Genomic DNA, 22,799 nt, shown 5'->3' with positions numbered 1-22,799 from the left:
TGGCATGCGCCACTTGTGATTGATAACATGCTACGCGCGGGGTTCGTAGTTAGCGTTCGAACACTCGTGCAATGAGTCAATGATTTGAGCGCACGCCGGTTTGTTCGAAGAGCGAATACCTCGAAGTGAGGCAAGTTCTGATTTCATGCTCTGTAATGTCTGTTTGGTATGCTTGATAAGGTAGGTGAGCTTGGCCTGCGTTTGCTTGAGTTCACTGATTTCTTGTCATTGTAGTAGCATGTCGCAACTTTTACTAGTTAACTTGGCCGCAAGAAGAGCACTGCAATAGTGAAATGTCAATGTTTGTTGACCGAATGGGTGATAGACGCAGTGGCCATAAGGGCGATAGTCTTTTGCGAAGGTTGGTGGACTAGTGTCCTTCGCGGAATGTCTAGCAAAAATTTGTGGTGTCGCTGAAAGTCGATGCCTAAGACCGGACAAGTCACCCGTGCCACATGAAAAGTCCACGAAAACTCAAGTCTTTTGACAGTTTGAGCGTTAAAAGGCGCCATACCTGACACTTTGATATGAGAGTCATTAGCTGCGTGTAACAGTTTGGGCGAGGAAGTTAACACGGTAGGTGCGAGAGCTGGGGGTATTACACTCATAGCATCTCCATTGTCATTGAGGAATTTAGTTCCTGAGGCGAGGTCAAGAGCGAATAGACAACCGTCGGTGCTTACCGTGTTAGATGCTGTTGCTGCTGTAAGGCGTATTTTTTCCTGTGCGTGCAATGCTGCACTTATGGTGCCTCACAAGCTGTGTTTCCCACCACGCAAGGGCTGCCACATTTCCTGGCCGCGTCGCTAAAGTTGGCGTGGAACCAACACAGCGGCCAGGCTACATTAGGCGGGGGTGATGTAGAACTCCTGGTGTTGGCTGTGTCCATTGTGGAGCGCTGCAGTGTGGTGTCAGTTGTCATTGCAGATGTCGTGGAGGCTGTATCTGGTTACTCGCGACGGCGGGCGGATGTCACCACTGCTGTAGTGTGAACGCTGAGGAAGCGAGCTCGCCTGAATCCTGGAAGGGGAACGGGGGGGGTGGCGTGCTGTTGAGATCGCTACCCTCACTCTTCATGCTGTGCGCTCACTTGTTAATAATCCTGAAAGCTCGATCCGCGACCGAAAGCTTCTCATCCAAAGTGCTGTTGGTGAGCGGCAGGAGCTGTAGTTGTAATGCTTCCGGCATTTTGACAAGCCACATCGACCATAACACTGTATCGGGTAGCAAATCCACAGGTGCGAGGGCGTGGAGTCGTCGCCATAGTCCGGATGAGGTGAGGTCGGCAGGTGTTCCTCGTGAATGATATGATGAATAATCTCATCTGGAGCTCGAGAAAGTCTTTCACAAATGAGTCTTTTCGCGTTCGTATATTTCGGTGAAGGCGGCGGGCTGATAACAATGTCGCTGATCAAATCCAAATGGTCATGCAAATGTCCCACCAAACACGTGAAGCGTGATTCTTCTGAGTCAATGCCTGTGGCGGCGAAAATAGAGTTGACTAACGCGAACCATGTGTTGGGTCGCATTTTTGCGAAAGTCAGCAGTTTAGGTAACTTAGTTGGTTTGGAATCCACGACCACTGGGTGTGTAAGAGCCACAGGTGTGGGAGCAGTAAATATGGCGTCTGCCGGGGGGGGGGGGGTAGGCCCTGGGCCCCGTAAACTGCTACACCCCTCGGATTGGTCGTTATTGCTGTCTGATGTCTAGCAAAAGAAAAGTGGTTGAGGTACTAGGAGAGGTCACATTCACTATACACTGTTGAGTTCGATCAGAAAATTGAGGCTGTGCGTAGCCAGGTGTGGAACCAATTCGCAGCGTGGATGATGTAGCAGCCGTGTAGTGGCACTGCTCCGAAAGTTGGTGCAAAGTTCTGAGGGGGGGGGGTGCGCACCCCTGAGCGTGTGACGTTAGCGGTGGAATGTCCGGATCTCTTTTCACACTTTGTCCTGTATGTTCGAAAGAATGATCTTGAGGAAAGATGGCGGACGGTACGTATGCATTGTCTGTGATTGTTGTGGTACTGCAATCCACTCGCAGGTCAGAGGGCCTCATAATGTTAGATGTATAAAGTCCATGCCTAGTGCAGGTGGGTGGCATGGTCGGATTCTGACCGTAGAAATCGTACGGCGGTACACCTCGTTGCGTAGGTCACATGACAATTGTTATTGAACTCAGGTAGAGCACAGGAAGAGTGTCACAAACTGTCGTCGGGGTCACCAGTGTGGGTGGTTTGGGTCCTTATCGTTATAAATAACAACCCGTCGATCCACTTGTTAAAACAATGAGCATATTTATTGTCACACTTCAGATATAAGTCATTACACATCGAAAGTATCACATAGACAGAACATAATGGCCGCCTTGGCCCAAAGAGTTTTTGCGCACCAGAGATGTCATGGCACGTCAGTGTTGCCACGAGTTCTAATGTTTTCTTACTTAGATTAGAATTGTTACATTAAAATAACGAAGGAAGACATTCTGAAAACTTTATGCACATGCTGTCAACATTGTTATGATTGGAAATTCTTTCCCAATTTTCCCTAGCCAGTAAGAAATTAAAAATTCTGTTTTTTTTTTTTTTTTTTTTTTTTCCAGAGGAAGTTCTTTTTTTTTTTTTTTTTCAAGTACTTTTATGCTACTGCTGCTACGTGTTCTCTTTAAACATATCACTGTAACAAATGCTCAGTACTCTGCTTGTGAATTTGTAGTTTGTGTCTGTGATGAATATTGATCAGTAGTGGAATTTGTACATTCTGTTAATTTTGTTGGTCAGTTTGTGTTGTGGATCGTATTGAATGCAATAGACCCTCCCTCCTCCCCCTGCACCCTGCATAGCTGTGTATGTTAAAGCTTCGCTTACAGGGCAGGGAGGTGTGCTGGTCTCAGATAGAATCCACCTGGCAACTTAACAGTGAGGGTCAGTGTTGTGCCTGCCAGCCTGGATGTGGATTTCAGGTAGTTTCCCACATCCCACTAGGTTAATACCATACTGGTACCCAAGTCCTACCTTAGCTACATCATTTGTAAAGATTTAGGAAACTTTCACTCACTTCCACATGAATAATGCTATATGCAGGCAGTTGGGATACATGTATTCCATCCCAGGGGGTAACAGGGTGGTGACAGGAACCTGTAAATTAACTGTGCCGAATCAGTTAATAACCATGTCAGTCCTGCACTGATGTGGCACAAATGCGAAAAGAAAAAGAAGACTGTGTTGTGGTCATATTTATCAATGCATTTGTAGCACTGCTGCCTTTTCGAAATAATGTCCCACTCGTATGATGTAATGTACATTGCTCCACCTTGTGAGACAAGAATGTGAGCCAGAGCAGAATTGAATGTGTGTTGCATAATAATGATGTGTGTGTGTGGTTCTTATGTGGTTTCCCATGCTCATTTAGGTAAATGCTGGGTTGGTCCCCAGTTCTCATCTCAGAAAATACAATACACAAACAGTTAAAATACGTTCCTTACAATTTCTGGAACAATGTATATGCTGGGAAGGTTTTAAATTTCCCACTTACAATTTGATCACACGGAGAACAAATTTTACACAATTGACATACTGGTGGTGCACACTCCCTTAAATGAGTGACAACTGCGGCAGCAAAAAGAGCATCTGGCCCCTTGAAATAAAATAAACTTGCTGAGTTCTGAGGACTGGCAGATTGCCACTGGGTGCTGTGCATATGTTTAATAATCATGAAATTAAGTTCCGGTGATTTAATAGTAAAGTTCTTAGTCTTTTGTGATTGGGTCAATACAGTGTTTGAGATAGCAGTAAAAACCATATTTTGAGAACTCTCTGCTAAAACAACTTGCTAATATGTATGTTGCTATTGAAGCTAATTATACTTCATTGTCCTGTAGCCAATGTTCAGTAAAGCAGATTATGTCTATATTCAGTTTATACTGGAGTAGTGCTTCTGACATTGTAGTTCTATTCTTAAGTGATTGAACATCGTGGTGTAATACAATAAAATCTGGGCATTTACACTTTAGTTAAAACGTTTTCTAGTTCTTCGTCCATCAGCATTTGTAATACTGCATTTACCCTAAAAAAATCTGCAGTGACTTTGTTGTGTGGGGCTTTTATTTTCTGGTGGCTATCAGTGAGTTTGTTAAAAATTGTGGTTCATCAAACTCTGTCCTATGCAGTTTAAACCACTTTGTAATCTGCGTCAGACTGATGATTTTATTGTTTACAACTGACACTAGACACTGTAATTTGCATTTGTTTGCTACCAATCCTATTTTCCACATTATTATTATTGTAGTGTAGTAACTCCTGTTCTGGCACATTTAAATGAAGTCTGTGGACTGCATGGAACCTTTACTGCAAGCTGCTTGTATATGTAATATAGACATTCTTGAAGTCTGTATCTATTTCAGTGATACACTTGTTTACAACACCAATTAAAGCCATTGGCTAAACTTTGGAAGAATACTATGTCATTTCCCCTGTGGACTAATAGAGCTCCATTTCACTGTTTATTTTGTACACACTCCATGGAATTGCTAATCTTCTTTTGATGACGGAACAACCTCAAACAGTATGCATAGAGTGGCTGATGGAGACAGTTGAAGGCTATGTGTCTAGCAACTGCACCATGCCCAGAGGATTAAATACAGAAACACAAAACTAATAAGAAATGAACATCAACAGGAAGAAAATCTATACCACTGAGTACTGGCTGTTCCCAACACACACAAAATATCTCGCATCTCAGGAAATGTTTTTCCCTTATGTATCGAAAATTTTCATAGTTTTTACCAATACTGTTTACTGTAATTATATGGAACACTTAACTTAAAACACAGTCTTTCACAAACCTATGAAAAATTGTCATGACTGCTTGAAATAATGGCTGTTCTTATCGATATGAATGACCTGTACCTCTTTCTAGTCACATAGCACATGCAGTTGTTCCAGTGACTCATGGTAAACTGACGCCAGTGTCAGTTTTTCTACATATTCAATATAGAATATAATGGGAATCTTGTCAGGTCTGTAGGCTTTTTTTTATTGGGCAATTTGGTCTATTATTTAATTCTGTCTCATTTATCTCTCTATCTTGTAGGAACTGTGTTGTGCTCCCTTATTTTCAAAACATAGAATTTCGTATTGCAGTCGTAATTACATCACTTTCCATTTTAGTGCCCTCTTGGACAGCCAGCCTTGTTCTATTGAATGATTGTATGTAGAATCAAGTGCTAAATGCTGCAAATTGACTTCGTGAAAATTAACTCCTTATGTGTCAAAATGAAGTTCAGATTGCTCATTGGTCACATGATCTGGTAGCACTGTTCACAGTATTTGCTTAGACACATGAAGACCCGTTATTCACATTTCTCATTGACAAGCTAAACCATGGAAAATATGTAGTGTGGACTCTATGATAGTTGTTTTGATGACTGTCATCATTCATGTGCATTAACTGAATCATGATAATGAAATTTTCAGAAAAGTTTGCTGTCCAGTTTAAAGATAACTACAGTCTCAACAACATGCTATCCAATGAATAGAATGTCTTCGCCATGTCACATGACAAAATTGCTGTGGATGGCATTGGAGGCACTGTGGGAAGAGCTGTATGGAATAAACTAAAATCCCACACACACATTGTTGATAACTGAAGATTTCATTTTTTAATGTGGTGGAAACCATTTGAAATGTTCCTTTGCGAGGGTTTCAGCAATTGAAGTAAATGGGTGTTGCTTTGTTTGAAGAGAATTTATCCCAATTTCAAAATTGTTTTCCCTGAGGAAGAATAGCCAGGCTCATTATTGTTACTTCAACATATTCAGAGTTGAAGCTGTCTGTTGATACAACAGGTTTTCAAACAGATAACAAGTCCTAAAAGTAAGATATTTTATAGAAGTTGTTAAACATGTTATTTGGAAAAAGTTTGTCCAGTTGCAGTCATGTGTGACACAGATTGAGAATATTGACTTAGAAAAGAAGAAAACAATTGATGTTACAGAAAAAATGAAGAAAAAAAACTGATTTGACTGAATCTAAAATGAGTCCACTTAACTTAGGAGGGGAGGGAAAGGGGCACAACCGAGTGGTTCCCCATTCAAAAGCTGTTACGTAATTATTTAATGAGGTCTCATTGACTGAGTTCATGACTACATATCCTCTGCTTCTTTAAGATGTGGTGATCCCCTAAAGCCAAACTAGTTATCAGTTCAAATAAATTAAAATGTGCCCAAGGCTGAAAATTCTACCGTTTATTTTGATTACTAATTTAAGTGGCTACTGGGGTTATTATAGGAACCGGGCAGCTTATGAGAGGGTATCTGGTGGCATCTGCATCTACGTCCTTCACTGCCTTTACAGTGAGTCTGTCCCTCCACAAACACCTTTAGAGGCTGTTGCTGTTCAGGTATGGACGCCTCAGGCTGTAACACTGCATGTCCTGGCTGCACTGATAGCCCAATTGCCACCACCTTTTCTGTTACTGGGCGACTTCAATGCCCATAACCCTCTGTGGGGTGGATCAGTGGCAACAGGTTGAGGCAGCATCGTTGAGCAAGTATTGTCTCAGCCCGACCTTTCTCTTTTAAATAATGGTGCCTTCACACTTTTCAGTGCGGCGCATGGCACATACTCAGCCATCGACCTTTCGATCTGCAGCCCTAGCCTATTACCATCTGTCCAATGTAGTGTGCATGACGACTTGTGCAGTAGTGACCACTTTCTGATCTTTCTGTCATTGCCATAGCGTCACTCTCCTGGGCGCCCCTGCAGATGGGCTATGAATAAGGCTGACTGGGACTTGTTCACCTCCACTGTCACTATTGAGCCTCTTTCCCATGACGCCATTGATGTGGTGGTTCATTCGGTCACCACTGGCATCGTTACTGCTGCAGAATCTGCCATTCCCTGTACTTCTGGGTCCTCTCAGCGGAGGACTGTGCCTTGGTGGTCGCCCGAGATCGCTGAGTCAATTAAAGGTCACAGGCAGGCACTCCAGCGTCACAGGCAGCATCCCTCACTGGAACAACTCATCGCCTTTAAACGGCTCCGTGCGCGAGCCTGCTGCCTCATTCGCCAATGGAAGCAGGAGTACTGAGAAAGGTATGTCTTCACCATCGGCCTACGTACCTCTCCATCGCAGGTTTGGGCCGAGATTAGGCGACTCTATGGCTATACTATCAGACCCCCGTCAGCATACCTGTGCTTTCACTGAATAGAGCAGTCTGTACTGACTCAGACACAATTGCAAACCGCTTAGCGGAGCATTTTGCTCAGAGTTCGGTTTCTGTGAATTACCCACTGGCCTTCCGCTCCCTGAAAGAGCGGTTGGAACTTCGGAGCCTTTGATTTCACACACACCACCCTGTGTTGTACAGTGCTCAGTTCAGTGAGTGGGAATTCCAAGTGCCCTAGCCGCTTGCCCTTATATGGCTTCCAGGCCAGATCGCATCCACTGTCAGATGCTCTAGCACCTCTCGGTGGACTGCCAGTGATGCCTCCTAGACCTTTTCAATTGTATCTGGGTTGAGGGTGAGTCCCTGTCCCAATGGCGGGAAAGCGTCGTAATTCCCATGTTGAAACCTGGTGAGAACCCACTGGAGGTGGACAGCTACCGCCCCATTAGCTTCACCAACGTTGTTTGCAAGTTGCTCGAACGCATGGTGAGCCAGAGGTTGAGTTGGCTACTTGAGTCTTGGGGCCTTCTGGCTCCGTCTCAGGGTGGGTTCCGTAAGGGCCGCTCTGCCACCGATAAACTTGTGTGCCTGAAGTCTGTCATCCATACGGCCTTTGCCCGCCGTGAGCATCTGTTCACTGTCTTTTTTGGCATGTGGGAGGCATACGATAAGACATGGCGACAACACATCCTCTCTACACTTTATGGTTGGGATCTTCGGGGTCCGCTCCTGATTTTCATACAAAATTTTCTGTCGCTTCGTTCCTTCTGTGTGCAAGTTGTGGCCTCCCATAGATCCTCCTGAGTTCAGGAGAATGGGGTACCGCAAGGATCTGTCTTAAGTGTCTGCCTCTTTTTGATTGCAGTTAATGGGCTCGCTGTGGTGGTGGGAATGTCTGTCTGATCTTCCTTGTATGCTGATGACTTCTGCCTATACTATAGCTCCACTGGCAATGTGACTGCTGAACAGCAGCTGCAGGGTGCTGTCCAAAAGGCACAGCCTTGGGGCTGTAGCGCATGGCTTCCAGTTTTCGGCTGCCAAGACCTACGTTATGCATTTCTGCCAGTGACACACTGTTCACCCTGAGCCATGGCTATCTTGATGGCGAACCTCTTGCTATGGTGGAGACGCATCAGTTTTGGGATTGGTATTCGATACCCGGTTGACTTGGCTGCCTCATATTCGGCAGCTTAAACAAACGTGCTGGAGGCATCTTAACGCTCTTCATTGCTTGAATCACACCAGCTGGGGCGCCGAAAGGTCTACCCTTCTACGGCTGTACCAGGCGTTAATTCAGTCCGATATAGATTATGAGAGCCTGGCTAACGGTTCGGCATCACCTTCCACATTGCGGTTGCTGGACCCCATCCTTCATAGCGGGATCCGACTCGCCACTGGAGCTTTCCGGACAAGCCCTGTCAACAGCATACTTGTGGAGGCAAGTGTCCCTCCATTGCGGTTCTGGCACCAACGATTACTGACTGCTTATGCTACACATGTTTGTAGCTTGCCCAGGCATCCCAATTATCGTCTCGTGTTCCGTCATTTGGTCGTCCATCTTCCAGAACGGCGGCCCCAGTCAGGGTGTACGATCACGCTTCGCGTCAGAGCTCTTCTCTCTGGGCTTGAGGTTTTCCATCTTTCACCTCTTTTTGTGTGCCCTGCCAATGCCTTCAGCTCAATTTGGCACAGGGCCTGAAGGACTCAGTCCCTCCTGAGGCCCTCCGCCGCTGCTTTCTTTCAATCCTTGCCGCGTTTCAATGCTCTGACGTTGTCTGTACTGATGGTTTGATGGTTGCTAGTCGTGTCGGTTATGGTCTTACTCTAAGGGATCATTATGAACAACACTCATTGCTGGCTGGCAGCAGTGTTTTCAATGCCAAGCAGGTCGCCACCTCTTGAATGATATATTCACTCTGCAGCGGAGTGTGCGCTGATGTGAAACTTCCTGGCAGATTAAAACTGTGTGCCCAACCGAGACTTGAACTCGGGACCTTTGCCTTTCGCGGGCAAGTGCTCTACCAACTGAGCTACCGAAGCACGACTCATGCCCGGTACTCACAGCTTCACTTCTGCCACCTCTTGTGCGCTAGAGTATATCCGCTCCTGCTCAGGTGAGTCCTTCATTATCTGTAGTGGCTCCCTGAGCGGTTTACGAGCTATCGACCAGCGTTTCCCTCACGCTCATCTGGTGATGGCTATCCAGGAGTCCCTCCATACTCTTGCCCGTTGCGGCCACTCTGTGGTCTTTGTGTGGACCACGGGTCATGTAGGCATCCCGGGAAATGAACATGTTGACACACTGGCCAAAAAGGCTTTCGGTGTACCAGCCTTGGAGATTGGCCTTGCGGAGAGTGACCTCAGGTCAGTTTTGCGGCAGAAGGTACTTCGCGCCTGGGGTGAAGAATGAGGTGCCCTGCCTTCACCCAACAAACTTCGGGCCATCAAGGAGGCTACTGGTGCATGGCGCTCCTCCTTGCGGATCTCTTGCAAGGGCTCAGTTGTCTCCTGCTGGCTGCGCATTGACCACACCTGGATAACGCACAGCTATTTATTGCGCCGCGAGGTCAGCTTTGACTGTGGTCCACATCTTGTTGGACTGCCCTCTTTTAACTCCACTCAGACGTTTGCACTGCCTGATAAGCTTCCTGCACTTTATCAGATGACGTTGCGATGGCAGATTTAGTTTTGAGTTTTATTCGTGCAGGGGGTTTTTATCGCTTGCTCTAAGTGTTTGTCCTTTTTTTCTTTGTGTTGAGTCTAGCATTTGGCCTACGATTTTAGACTGGGGTTTTTAGTGTGTTTCTTGGTGGTTGGCTTTTCCCTTTTTTTCCTGTCGTCGGCCAGCCACTGTCACACTCGGTGTGATTTTAATTCCTTTTGTCTGGTCTCTGTCTGTGTCTTTCTTGTCCTGTCAGCTCTTGTCATCTCCATTGTTTGTTTTTATTCCTTGTGGGGGTTTCAAGTTCATGGAAAAAGGCACAGATGGCCCTAGTAGTCTGATCCCTTCAATCCCACAAACCAACCAACAAACTAATTTAAGTCAGTTTCATGGGATTAGAGCAAAAATTGCCGTAGGACAAATAAATATTCAGTGTTCCTATTTATTTTTAATGAAGGCAGACTTTAATTTAATTTCGTTCAGTATTTCCTGATTAAGAGGGTGGTTTGAGAAGTTCTCAGAACGGAATAGAAAAAAGTACTTACATCACTGAATTTTTGTTATTTTTCAATGTAGTCTCCTTGTAGATTAATGCACTTGATCCAACAATGTTCCAGTGCCTTGATCCCATCTCAAAAATGAGTTTCCTCCAGGCCTGCAAAATAGTTGTCAACTCTGGCTATCAATGAAGTGAATCTTCCTCCACCAAGAAAAATTTTCGATTTCGGGAAGAGGTGGAAGTCTCACGGAGCCATATCAGGTGAATAAGGCAGGTGTGGCAACAATTCATACCTTAGTTTGTGTAATTTTGCGATGGCTACGGAACGTGTGCGGGCGCACGTTGTCTGATGGAAGAGGACTTTCTTCCTTGCTAAACCTGGCCTTTTTTTGTATCTTTCGTTGCAATTTGTCCAGGAGGTTAGCATAGCATATTCCAGTAGTTTTTTTGCCCAGTGGGGAGATAATCTACAAACCGAATCCCTTTCGCATCCCAGAACATTGATGTCATGACCTTTCCTGATGAAGGAATTGTCTGTGCTTTCTTTGGCGGTGGAGAATCAGTATGTTTCCATTGCTTTGTCGTTTTGTCTCTGGGGTATAGTAGTGCACCCAAGTTTCATCATTGGTCACAAACCGGTGCAAAAAAATCTTTTTCATTTCTCCTAAAATTGGCCAAACATTGTTCAGATACGTCCATTCACGTGCGTTTTTGATCCAGCGTCAAGAGTCGTAGCACCCATCTTGAAGATAATTTTTTTGTTTCTGATTCTTCAGTTAAAATGTGATATATCCTTTCACATGACATCTGGCAAGCTTGAGAAATTTCACACAATTTCAATCGGCAATCTTCCATGACCATTTTGAGCACTTTTGCAATGATTTCTGGATTAGTGACACATCTTGGCTTACCACTGCGTTGATCATCATCTGAGCTCCCCCGACCAAATTTAAATTCATTCATCCACTTGGCAACAGTTGAATATGAAGAAGCAGAGTCTCCCATTTTTTTCCTCCCATCTTTGCAAATCACTACGCAGGAACAACAGAGCCACATCACCACCACAGCTCTCTTCCAAGAGCACTGATGTGGCACATGTTTACAGGGAACAGTCCAATAAATTTCACGTGAACAACTCGTTGTGCTAGTGCTGACCTCTGGTGGTGATTCTGAGAACTTTTCAAACTACTCTCGTACTTACTGTAAATAGTGTGCTGAGAAAATTGTCCTACCCAGAACGTGTAAATATTTTTAGTGCTCAGGGAACCTAAGCATGTTACCCATGTGCTGTTTATTCTGACTCTTTCAGTACCATATAGAAGTGCTGATTTTGAGATCACATCATTAAATCTGATTTGTATTTCTTTCCTCATTTGTTTACTTAAGTTTTTATATTCCACTTCATTTTTTACACTTCATTAAATTCATCTCCACAATTATTGTGTTTGCAAATTGTGAAGTATGGCTACATAAATATATAAATCACCTGTTATTTTATTATTGATTGATATTTTTACTCTTTGTATTATTCTTTATGGGTAGTTTTAAAATTTATATGCAGACCTTTCTAAATCACCTACACTTTCAGTCATTGGTATCTGATCCTCTGCAAATAAAAATGTTAACAGTAACACCTTTTTATCAATTGTTGCACCAGGTGAGTTCGTGTCTTTCCATTTGTCTGTTATTTGGAAGGTACTGGAATGAGTTGGGAAAAAAAAATTCTGGCACAACCAACCTAAAAAAGGATCTGTTGATAGGACACATCTGAGGCATCAAGGATGTGTAAGGTTGCAGTAATTACATAATGATGAAGAGGCTTACACAATACAGACTAGTGTAGGCAGCTACATCACACTAATCTTTTGAACACAACAGCATAGACAACAGCAGTGACACACCACTTCCTTACCTATATCTTTGATTAATTTCTGTGGTTTTTGTAATTTTCCCATGCCCTAATTTTGATGTGTGTAAATTGGTATAAACTTTTTGTTGCATAACTAAATTAGTTCAGCTATTGAAGGATTAAAGGTAACCACCCACTACAAAGGTAAGGCATTGACCAATCTATTGGCTCATAAATCAGATTGAGCATGTTGCTGAGCAGAGATGGCAGAGGTTTGGGAATGTGACACCAGTCAGCTCACCCTGTAACTGACAGGAAGACTTGTGTGGGGCACCTGAGGAATGGAGTGAATTGGGGAGTGGTTACTAATTGGGTGAAAAGGGGGGGGGGGAGCATGGAGACAAGTTGAGGTGCTGTTGTCTATTGGAAACTGAGGTTAGGAGGGTTGCTGGGTTGAAGAACGTGTTGTAAGGATGATTCCCAGTTATCTAATTCAGAGAAGCTGGTTTAGAGGGGCTAGAATCCAGAGGCATGGATTGAGAAGTGGCTGTAGAAGTTAAGCATGTTGTGCTCAGCATTGTGTTCTGCCACTGGATGGTCAAATCTGGTCTTGGCCACATTGTGGTAGCCATTCATCTGGGTTGACACCTGGTTTGTGATCATGCCTACATAAAAGGCTGGTCTAAAATTATAGCAGAGCTGATATGACATGGCTGCTTTCACAGATGGCTCTACCTCCAATAGGGTAGGATATGCATATGATGGAGTTGGAATGTGACAAAAATTATGGGCGACTGAGGAGGTTTCAGTCTACCATTAAGAAAAATATATTTGTGTTTCAACGTATTGACTTTAATCATCTGATCATTTACGAAGACTTTTCATAGGCAAAATTATCCAAAGTTTGCCAGGCATTCATTGAATTGTAGCCCACTTAGAGATTACATTTTTTCTGTCATTTTGATGTTGATGGGCAGCAGTTTTAATATTAGAGAATGTAAAGTAAGTTTCATCTAAAAATCTTGGAAGTATGCTGTAACAATTCTTAAATAGTGGTATATCTACGTCTACATAGATACTCTGCAAGACACTGTATGCTACATGGCAGAGGGTACCCTGTATCATCACTAGTCATTTCCTTTCCTATTCCACTCACAAACAGCACGAGGGAAAAATGACTGGCTATATACCTCCATATGAGCCCTAATTTCTCCTAACTTATCTCTGTGGTCCTTAAACACAATGTATGTTGGCAGCAGAAGAAAGGTGGCAGTCAGCTTAAAATGCCAGTTCTCTAAATTTTTTCAATAATGTTTCTAGAAAAGAACGTCACCTTCCCTCCAGGGATTCCAATTTGAGTTTCCAGGGCATCTCCATAACACTTTTGTGTTTTTCAAACCTACCGGTAAGAAACCTAGCAGTCCGCCTCTTAATTGCTTCAGTGTCTTCCTTCTATCCAACCTGGTACGGATCCCAAACACTCAAGAAGTACTCAAGAATATGTTCCACCATCCTATATGTGGTCTCCTTTACAGGTGAACCAATCTTTCCTAAAATTCCCCCAGTAAACTGAAGTTGACCATTCACCTTCGCTACCACAATTCTAACTTGCTCATAATATTTCCTATCGCTTTGTAATGTTACGCCCAGATATTTAAATGAGTTGATTGTGTCAAGCAGGACATTACAAACATTATAAGTCTGTTCTTCCTACTCGTTCACTTACATTTTTCCACAGTTTAGAGCTAGCTGCCATTCATCACATCAACTAGAAATTTTGTCTAAGTCATCTTGTATCTTCCTACAGTCACTCAAATGTGACAGCTTACAGTTCACCACAGCATCATCAACAAACAATTGCAGATTACTGCCCATCCTGCCTGCCAGATCATTTGTGTTTATAGAGAACAGCAGCAGTTTTATCACACTTCTCCGGGGCACTCCTGATGGTACCCTTGTCACTGATGAACACTCACCATTGAGGACAACGAACTGGGTTCTATTACTTACGAAGTCTTGAAGCCATTCCATATGCTCCTACCTTCATTAACAGCCTGCAGTGGAGCACCATGTCAAATGCTTTCCAGGAATCTAGAAATATGGAATCTGCCGGTTGCCCTTCATCAATAGTTCCCAGTATGTCATGTGAGAAAAAGGCAAGCTGAATTTCATGCGAGGGATGCTTTCTAATAACAAACTGGTTCTTGGACATAAGCTTTTCAGTCTCAAGAGAGACTGCTTCAAACTGAAGTTAGCTATGAATCTGGTGATCCTGTATGTAAAAATGTAAATGTTTTAAGACTTTCATGATGCTGTAATTATTCCTAAGTAGTTTCAAAAACTGGAAGAGCATATCCAGAATATAAACAAACATATTGTTTTTCTTTGCAGGAACTTAATTTTTGAGAAGGCTTACTGCCAGTATCGCTTAAACCAGACGCATGAAGCTCTGAAGACAGTTAATTCATGTTCAAACCTCTCACTTAAGTTGAAAGAGCTTAAAGCTCAAATTCTCTATAGGCTTGAAAAGTGAGTAAAATTGGTTTTGACTTTGTTTCTAGTAATGAATGAAAGTAACTAATGATTTCAAAAGTAGTATTTAACACAAACATGAAGTGTATTAAGGATTATACTGACCCGCTTATGTTCTGTGTAGGTATGAAGAATGTTTTGATGTCTATCGAGATATTATCAAAAATAGTAATGATGATTATGAAGATGAAAGAGAAGCTAACTTATCAGCTGTAATTTCTAACCTGTGTGTGGAAGACCCTGTAAGTAAAAGCCACTTTTATGTCTAAGTTATTTTCTAAATGGCAGTGACTTATAAAACGTAATTAGATTTAGAGACAAAAATAAGACTATCTTATTCCGCATTGAGATTTTTGTTTTTTTATTCTCAGAAAAGAGATGTACCTCAACTTCGTGAGCATACATATGAGCTGTCATATAATGCTGCTTGCCAGCTGATTAGCAGAGGACAATATCAGGAAGCAGAAAAGAAGCTTAAAATTGCAGAAAAACTTTGTAGGGAATCTCTAGAGGATGATGGTGCATCGGAAGAAGATATTGAGGATGAACTGGGAATTATTAAGTAAGTAGCTTTAATTTATTTTTGTTATGAAGCTTTGTAAGTCAGTGGTTTTTATTTGAAGTATTTATTTTGAAACTCTGTTTTTGTAATCAGTAGTGCATTGTCTGAAGGCTTAGAGAACTTTAACATTACTTGAGAACAGTGCAGATTGTATGTAATAAATGTGTGATGGGTCAGTTCTTTACTCTTGCATGGTGCTGCTGCAGGTACAGTTGAGCCTCCATAGTGTATGCACTTATACACTCCCTGTTAACAAACAGTTAAGAGTTCACTTTTCTGGGCTTTAATAGTGTTACAACTGCTCTGCTAAATTGTGCTACAAACTTCAGACATTCTGTTGTCTTAAATGCACATTACAGAGAAACAAAGGATGTGTCTAAAACAATTTGAACAGGTATGTTACTGATCGCAGTTCTCATCTGCAACTACTTGTGGCAACTTGCATCTGTAGTAGCAATGTAATACGACTAAATTGAAGAAAAGAGAAGAGAAGAGAAGAAATATCCAAAATTATTCTGTGATTGGTTGCTACTGTAGTAGCTGCCCTGGGGGGAAAAAAAACCATCCTTGTCCAGCTGGTAGAGTGCTTAATGCCAGGTTACACTAATGATTATTGGTCATTGAATTATAACTCCTCATGCAACATTTATTACCCTAAAGTTCTTATCAAACTAACAAAATCATTCCTCATATTTATAGAACAAATTAATCACAGCAACACTTCTATTTTGTAAATTATAAAAATACTGAAGAAAATAGGTACAGATTATTAACAGGTTTATGGTCGTAGAGTCTGTTTGAGAGTCATGCAATGGAATACGAGCACACCAGAGGTTTAGCAGGAATGTCGGAATACTAGGACAGCATTAGAAGGGCCATCAAAATATGGAACTGAGACAATCCTATCAACTGGGCCTGCAGCTATAGTCTCTGCAAGGATTGGGAACCAGCACTGGACCAGATCAAGAAGACACTCAGCAAATACAAGCTGACAGTCAGGGTGGACAGAGTGCATACTTTTGCTCTGCCACAGCATGGGCACCTTGTGTGGCACTGCTGGCCGTAGCTGCTGATGCTGACGCCTATTTGGCTGCAGACGTGCATTATGGATCATGTACAGAGTAGCCCGCGGGGTGGGGTATATATGTCATCTGTTTGCACCCAGGAGACAGTTCGTCAGTGCACCTGACAGTGTGGACATGTCTGATTGTTAAAATGCTGTAGCTGCTTGGCCCCTACTAACTGGCAGTACACCTGTGAACTGTTCAGTCAGATATAGAATACATTTGATTTTAGAAAATAGAGTTGTTACTACTTTGATCTGTGGTTATGTAGATACTTTTTGTTTGTTTAAACCATATGCATTGCTGTTGTCAGAGCAATTTTTGATCCTCCAAAATATGCAAATTTATTCCATTTACCGTTAAGCCTCGAGAGGGAGCACAGTTTTTCATAATATGAGCGGGTGCACAGTGTATTCTGTACACATGTAAAGAATAGCTCTCTGTTACCAAGGTAAATGTGTATGAGCAAAATCAGTTTAATCTTAGTTTAATTAAATGGTGACTTGCATTATATGAGCTAACTCACTGCTTAATTAAATAATAATAAAATATAGTTTCGTTATACAGGGCTATTACAAATGATTGAAGCGATTTCATAAATTCACTGTAGCTCCATTCATTGACATATGGTCACGACACACTACAGATACATAGAAAAACTCATAAAGTTTTGTTTGGCTGAAGCCGCGCTTCAGGTTTCTGCCGCCAGAGCGCTCGAGAGCGCAGTGAGACAAAATGGCGACAGGAGCCGAGAAAGCGTATGTCGTGCTTGAAATGCACTCACATCAGTCAGTCATAACAGTGCAACGACACTTCAGGACGAAGTTCAACAAAGATCCACCAACTGCTAGCTCCATTCGGCGATGTTATGCGCAGTTTAAAGCTTCTGGATGCCTCTGTAAGGGGAAATCAACAGGTCGGCCTGCAGTGAGCGAAGAAACGGTTAAATGCGTGCGGGCAAGTTTCACGCGTAGCCCGCGGCAGTCGACGAATAAAGTAAGCAGGGAGCTAAACGTACCATAGGACGGTGCTCCACCGCACTTCCATCATGATGTTCGGCATTTCTTAAACAGGAGATTGGAAAACCGATGGATCGGTCGTGGTGGAGATCATGATCAGCAATTCATGTCATGGACTCCACGCTCTCCCGACTTAACCCCATGCAATTTCTTTCTGTGGGGTTATGTGAAAGATTCAGTGTTTAAACTTCCTCTACCAAGAAACGTGCCAGAACTGCAAGCTCGCATCAACGATGCTTTCGAACTCATTGATGGGGACATGCTGCGCCGAGTGTGGGAGGAACTTGATTATCGGCTTGATGTCTGCCAAATCACTAAAGGGGCACATATCGAACATTTGTGAATGCCTAAAAAAACTTTTTGAGTTTTTGTATGTGTGTGCAAAGCATTGTGAAAATATCTCAAATAATAAAGTTATTGAGCTGTGAAATCGCTTCAGTCATTTGTAATAACCCTGTATAACTCTGTTGCTGGGTACAATTATTATCCCATGGTAATGACCTGCTTGCACTATTAGACAGCGCTGTTGCCTCGGATACCTGGAAACTGCTTATTTGATTACTAATTATCTTGTAGGTAACGGCCTCATTATGGGATTGTGCTGCTAGCATGGAATCTGGATCATTTTATTGCACAGATAGTAAATTTTTTCTCACTTAGCGTGCTGTTTACTTTATATTACTGCTGTTCACTTGGATGTATCGCAACACATTTTATCACTGCAAGAAATAGGTATGGGTTGGCAACTGTAAAACAACAATGAAATGGTGCAAGATAGTGTTGTTTGTGATTGGCACACTTTATGCATAGGCCTGCCTACTTGAGGGTTAAGAACAACATTTTACTGTTACCTGACTGTAATTAATGGAACATGAGTTAAGTTGCTCATATTGCAGAAATGTATTGAGGAAATGTTAGCTGTGTTATTTTTGTTTAGTATAGTCAGTTCATTATTTCAGTACATTTTAAGATGTGTATGCAAGGCTTCACATTTGTGTGTAAGCCATGTCCAGGTGCTGTACACAACAAAAATTTAAAATATGTCTTTGTTTAAATACTTTGGTGCAGGCTTTCATATAATTGTAGATGGTGTAGACATAATTGTTTTGTGTGGTCTTATTGGGCCGAATTCGTTCACTTCTCAAACCCCATGCTCTTCTGCACTGAATTCTCAGTCACGCCCAGTCAAACACGTGCCTTTGCACAGCATAAAGTTGGTAACTTTTAAAATAATGATTAATGGAATTTGGGCATTTAGAAGTTAGGGAGATTTTGCAAAAAGTCAGTTTCCCTGCTACCTCATTTCATTCAAACCAGAACCTATAATTTTTTTTCACCGTGTCATCAGATGTGGAATCTTGAGCTGTTGAAGTTCGAGAGAAACATTTTTAGATAATTGTATTTATTAATGAGTTGTTGTGGGAAGTAGTTGTATTTGAATTAAATATAAGTAAAATTTGCCTGGTTGTTGTTTTTATGTTTTTTTTTTTTTTTTTTTTTTTGCATTTTCATAAGAAATAAGTTTCCTTATAGTTGCAGTATCTTGTTTATAAATTGAAGTTCTCACTATTGCTGCATGGACATGAACCCAACTTCTTTTTCTGTAGTTGTTCATAGCAATTTTAATAATTAACATCCTAGTGATCTAAATTCCTTTCATATTTTTTGTGTCTTGGTAATTCATTAAATTGTAAACTAAAATTTTACTCAGTAAAGTAAGGAACTTTTAAATGCTGCATTATAGCCTTTTAAATGGAAATTTTCTGTAAAATACTGTTTTTGCAGGTTAGTTGTCTCAAAATTTCCTCTGGTAGCTTCCACACCTCAGGTTAAGCCTAAGGGTCTGTAGATCCTAAATACAACCCTATGTGTACATATGTATTTAGTCTTTGTCAATGCTGAATTGTTTTAATGTGATGCTTGCAAATCATTGCTCTGTAAGTAAACTTTTAGTAACAAGATGTCAAGAACTTGTCAGTATCTTTTTTCATAAATCATTAAAGTGCAGGTTAATTATTAGCTATAATTCTGATTAACACTAAAGACATTTTGCTTTCATTCAAGGGTCCAGCTGGCATATTGCTTGCACGTTCAAGGTCGTGAGAAAGAAGCCCAGGCTATTTACGCAGCAGTTCTGAAACAAAAACCAGCAGATATTGGCCTAGTGGCCATTATAAGTAATAACTTGATTACTCTGAATAAAGACCAGAATGTATTTGACTCAAAAAAGAAAATAAAAAGTGCCACGCTTGACGGTCTTGAACACAAACTAACTTCACGACAAAGGAAAAAGATAGCTCTCAATCATTGCCTGTTGGCACTTTATACAAATCAGGTATTACTAAAAAATTTTCTATGTTTTTTATGGATTTTATAGTGCTATAAATCTTAATAGTGGCCTTCTCAAAGTTTTTGCCACAATTTTTCATTATCTGAGAAATAAGTGTGTCAAATGGAGGTGGATATGTTTTCAGCTGACTTGTACATATATTATAATGGCATTAGATGTTTGATATTTCATTTATCAGAAAGACTTCAAATCCACACTCATTTTACTGTGTTAGTCTCATTTAAACAAGTGTTTTAGTGTTATTTTAAAAATAATAAACTACTTTTATCTAGGTTACGTGTAGTTAGAAAATTTTTCATTTTTGTTATGCTATGCATCAGGCAACTTTTAAGTACTGTTTAAAACTATGTTCCAATGTTCTTTGTACAATCAGGGAGAACAGTGTCAGCAACTATGTGAACGATTACAACAGAATTACCCAGACATGGGTGTAGAAGCAGCACTAATTCGTGCTGTACAGTTGGCGAAAGATGGGAAAACAAAAGAAGCTGCTACTGTGCTGGACAAATGTTCTGTGAAACACAAGGACAGAAAGCTGGCTCTGAAATTAGCAGCTGTACAGTTGCTCCTGACAGATGTAAGTCGTAAAATGTATTTATCACTTACTAAATCAAATAGTACTTCATCCGTACTAGTTTTATTTTATTGTCGTTCATTTTGTAGGAATCAATGAGGTGCCTAAAATGGCTTAGTATTGGTTTTTGCATATTAGATTCTTAATTATTGTTTTTAGTCTGAAGATAAGTCTATCAAAATTACTTTTCTTGTAATCGAGACAATACTGTGATATGCTGAAGTTCACTCCCAAGCATATTTCTAGCTAAATGTATGATTTTTCAGCAACTCATTCAGTCTCTCTTTAAAACAATTGGACTAATTCAGTAGTCTAGTATTTCTAATGTTTCCTTGTTTCTGCATAAATGTCACTTTGTGTCAATAACCATGTTGGCTACTGAATGGTGAATTGTGAGCATTTCACTATTTTCTGTGATAGATTTTCCTTCCACATGAAAGAAAGATTTTTAGCATGTTTGTGGCATTAGAAGTGACTGTTTAGTCTGTGCATCAACTAACATTACAAGCATACACTTTTCAGATAAATTGACATTGAATAATGCTAATAATTGTGTTAAAATTATCAGTTGAACATTCTTCAGTAACTTCATGATTAAATTATAGAAAGAGTAAAGGCAACCATATAAAGTAATTATTAACCAGTGGATAGGCACTTGGACAAGAAGTTGAACTTAGTTATTAATATTCTTCACTGGGGTGGATTAATGAACTTCTTTGTGATGAAGAATAGAGAATGACAAGATCCAGGGAGACTGAGGGACTAGAGGGGAAGAGGGTTGGTATATGGGCGAGGCAAAGTATCTCATCCTGGCAGTGGTAGTTGAGAGCTCACATGCATATAAAGAGGTAGAGCTGGAGCAGAGATAAACAGGATAAAGAAAACAGTGTGGCTGATGATTCAAGGGCTTATGAGAGTGAATTACATGCATAGGCCTATGTACACTCATTCACACTGTTTACACAGCAGCCTGTCTGTATCCTACTCTCCACCCAACACCTCTCCAATTCTCTGCATCAACACTTGTTAGTGTCCATGTTTCACATCTGTGTATTATAACTGGACTGGTCATGACGTGATTCTGTTCTTGGATAAGTGTTCTCTGCTCTTATCCCCTACCTTTGACAGTATGACATCTGAAGGAACTACAGGTTACCACTTGCCTTGTGAAAAAGCAGAAAATGACAAATTGTTACAGTTAAACAGAAAAGGTTACAATGTATGTTATTTACTGCTAGTAATAAACTACAGGCAAAAAATTAACAATACAGGTTACACACACATGTGAGATATGGGGGGGGGGGGGGGCATTAAAAAAAAGATGGCATTGTGAGGTTTGATCCAGAAGTTTCCAGTTTAGATTGTCACGGTTGAACAGATTTATCTCCAGACTATGGCCAAAAGTGGTAACTACCGGCAGGGTCACCCGAATTGGAGTGGTTCAGACTGAGGAGACAGTGTGCCCCAAACCATAGGGTAGGGGGGGGGGGGGGGACTCTATAGGCTAGGTCGTTGAGACCACTTTAGAGGAGCTAACCCTGAAATGAAAGCCCAGTCCTCCAGGTTTGGGCTTGAATGCAGGGTTAATACCTCTGCCTTGTTAAAATCTATTATTGCGAATAACTCAACAAGGAATGCTGGACTTCCCCCTACGAAGACAAACTGTGCTAGGAAACAGGAATATGGATTTATCAGTGCTTAAATTTGGAATGTGGAACATGTGTACACTGTTGCAAACAGAAGTGATGAATAGTATTTTAGAAGAGGTGCTAAGATATGGAATGGGAGTTGTTGCACTGCAGGAAATCAGGTGGAAGTGAAGTGGAGAGGTTTATAAGCAGAAATTCTCTCTGTACCATTCAGGAAAAGACAAAAGACAAGGGGAGTTTGGAGTTGGGTTTATAGTCTCCAAGGATATGCATATGTCTGTTATTGCTTTCACCCCACATATCATATGTCTGTTATTGCTTTCACCCCATATAGTGAAAGAATATGTACTCTGCGGATGAAAGGCAATGTGACCTTTGTGAATGTATATGCACCTACAGAAGAATCAGATGAAGATACTGTGGACATCTTCTATGATCAACTAAGGGAGGTTTCTAATGCAATACCCAGATATAATTCCAGAACAGTTCTTGGTGACCATAGTGCAAAACTGGGGAAGGAAGAGGCTTTTAGAAGTGTGTTTAGTAAGGAAAGTCTGCACGATGAAACTAATAATAATGGTATGGGGGTTGCCCAGTTTCCTTCTGCAAACAATTTGAAGGCAGTAAGTACCTGTTTTCCAAGGAAAAATCTCTACGAATGGACATGGAAAATACCAGGAACAAATGAAGCAAACCGAGTAAACCATATATTAATATCAAAGAGGTGGGCATCCGATATGGAGAATGTGCACACTTCCAGAGGAGCTAATTCTGATTCTGAACATTACCTAGTAGAAGACAAAATGAGACAAACTTTCCATGGCTGCAAAAGGAAGTAGTACCAGAGTAAAGGAATGGAATATAAAACAATTGAA

General features: G+C 41.4%; 1 protein-coding gene across 1 annotated transcript in view; it reads left to right on the top strand.

The window, feature by feature from the left end:
- The window catches only part of LOC124794897 (signal recognition particle subunit SRP72), a 48,989-nt gene that overhangs the window by 6,986 nt on the left and 19,204 nt on the right, over positions 1-22,799 (top strand). Inside the window, exons 3-7 of the mRNA XM_047258597.1 lie at positions 14,566-14,703; positions 14,831-14,948; positions 15,078-15,268; positions 19,416-19,686; positions 20,075-20,278. Coding sequence (XP_047114553.1) covers positions 14,566-14,703; positions 14,831-14,948; positions 15,078-15,268; positions 19,416-19,686; positions 20,075-20,278 — 922 coding nt within the window. The remainder of the gene's footprint in view (positions 1-14,565; positions 14,704-14,830; positions 14,949-15,077; positions 15,269-19,415; positions 19,687-20,074; positions 20,279-22,799) is intronic.

Source organism: Schistocerca piceifrons, chromosome 4, assembly GCF_021461385.2.
Source record: "Schistocerca piceifrons isolate TAMUIC-IGC-003096 chromosome 4, iqSchPice1.1, whole genome shotgun sequence".
Classification (NCBI taxonomy): Eukaryota; Metazoa; Arthropoda; class Insecta; order Orthoptera; family Acrididae; genus Schistocerca; species Schistocerca piceifrons.
This window is presented reverse-complemented; position numbering and strand designations above follow the sequence as displayed.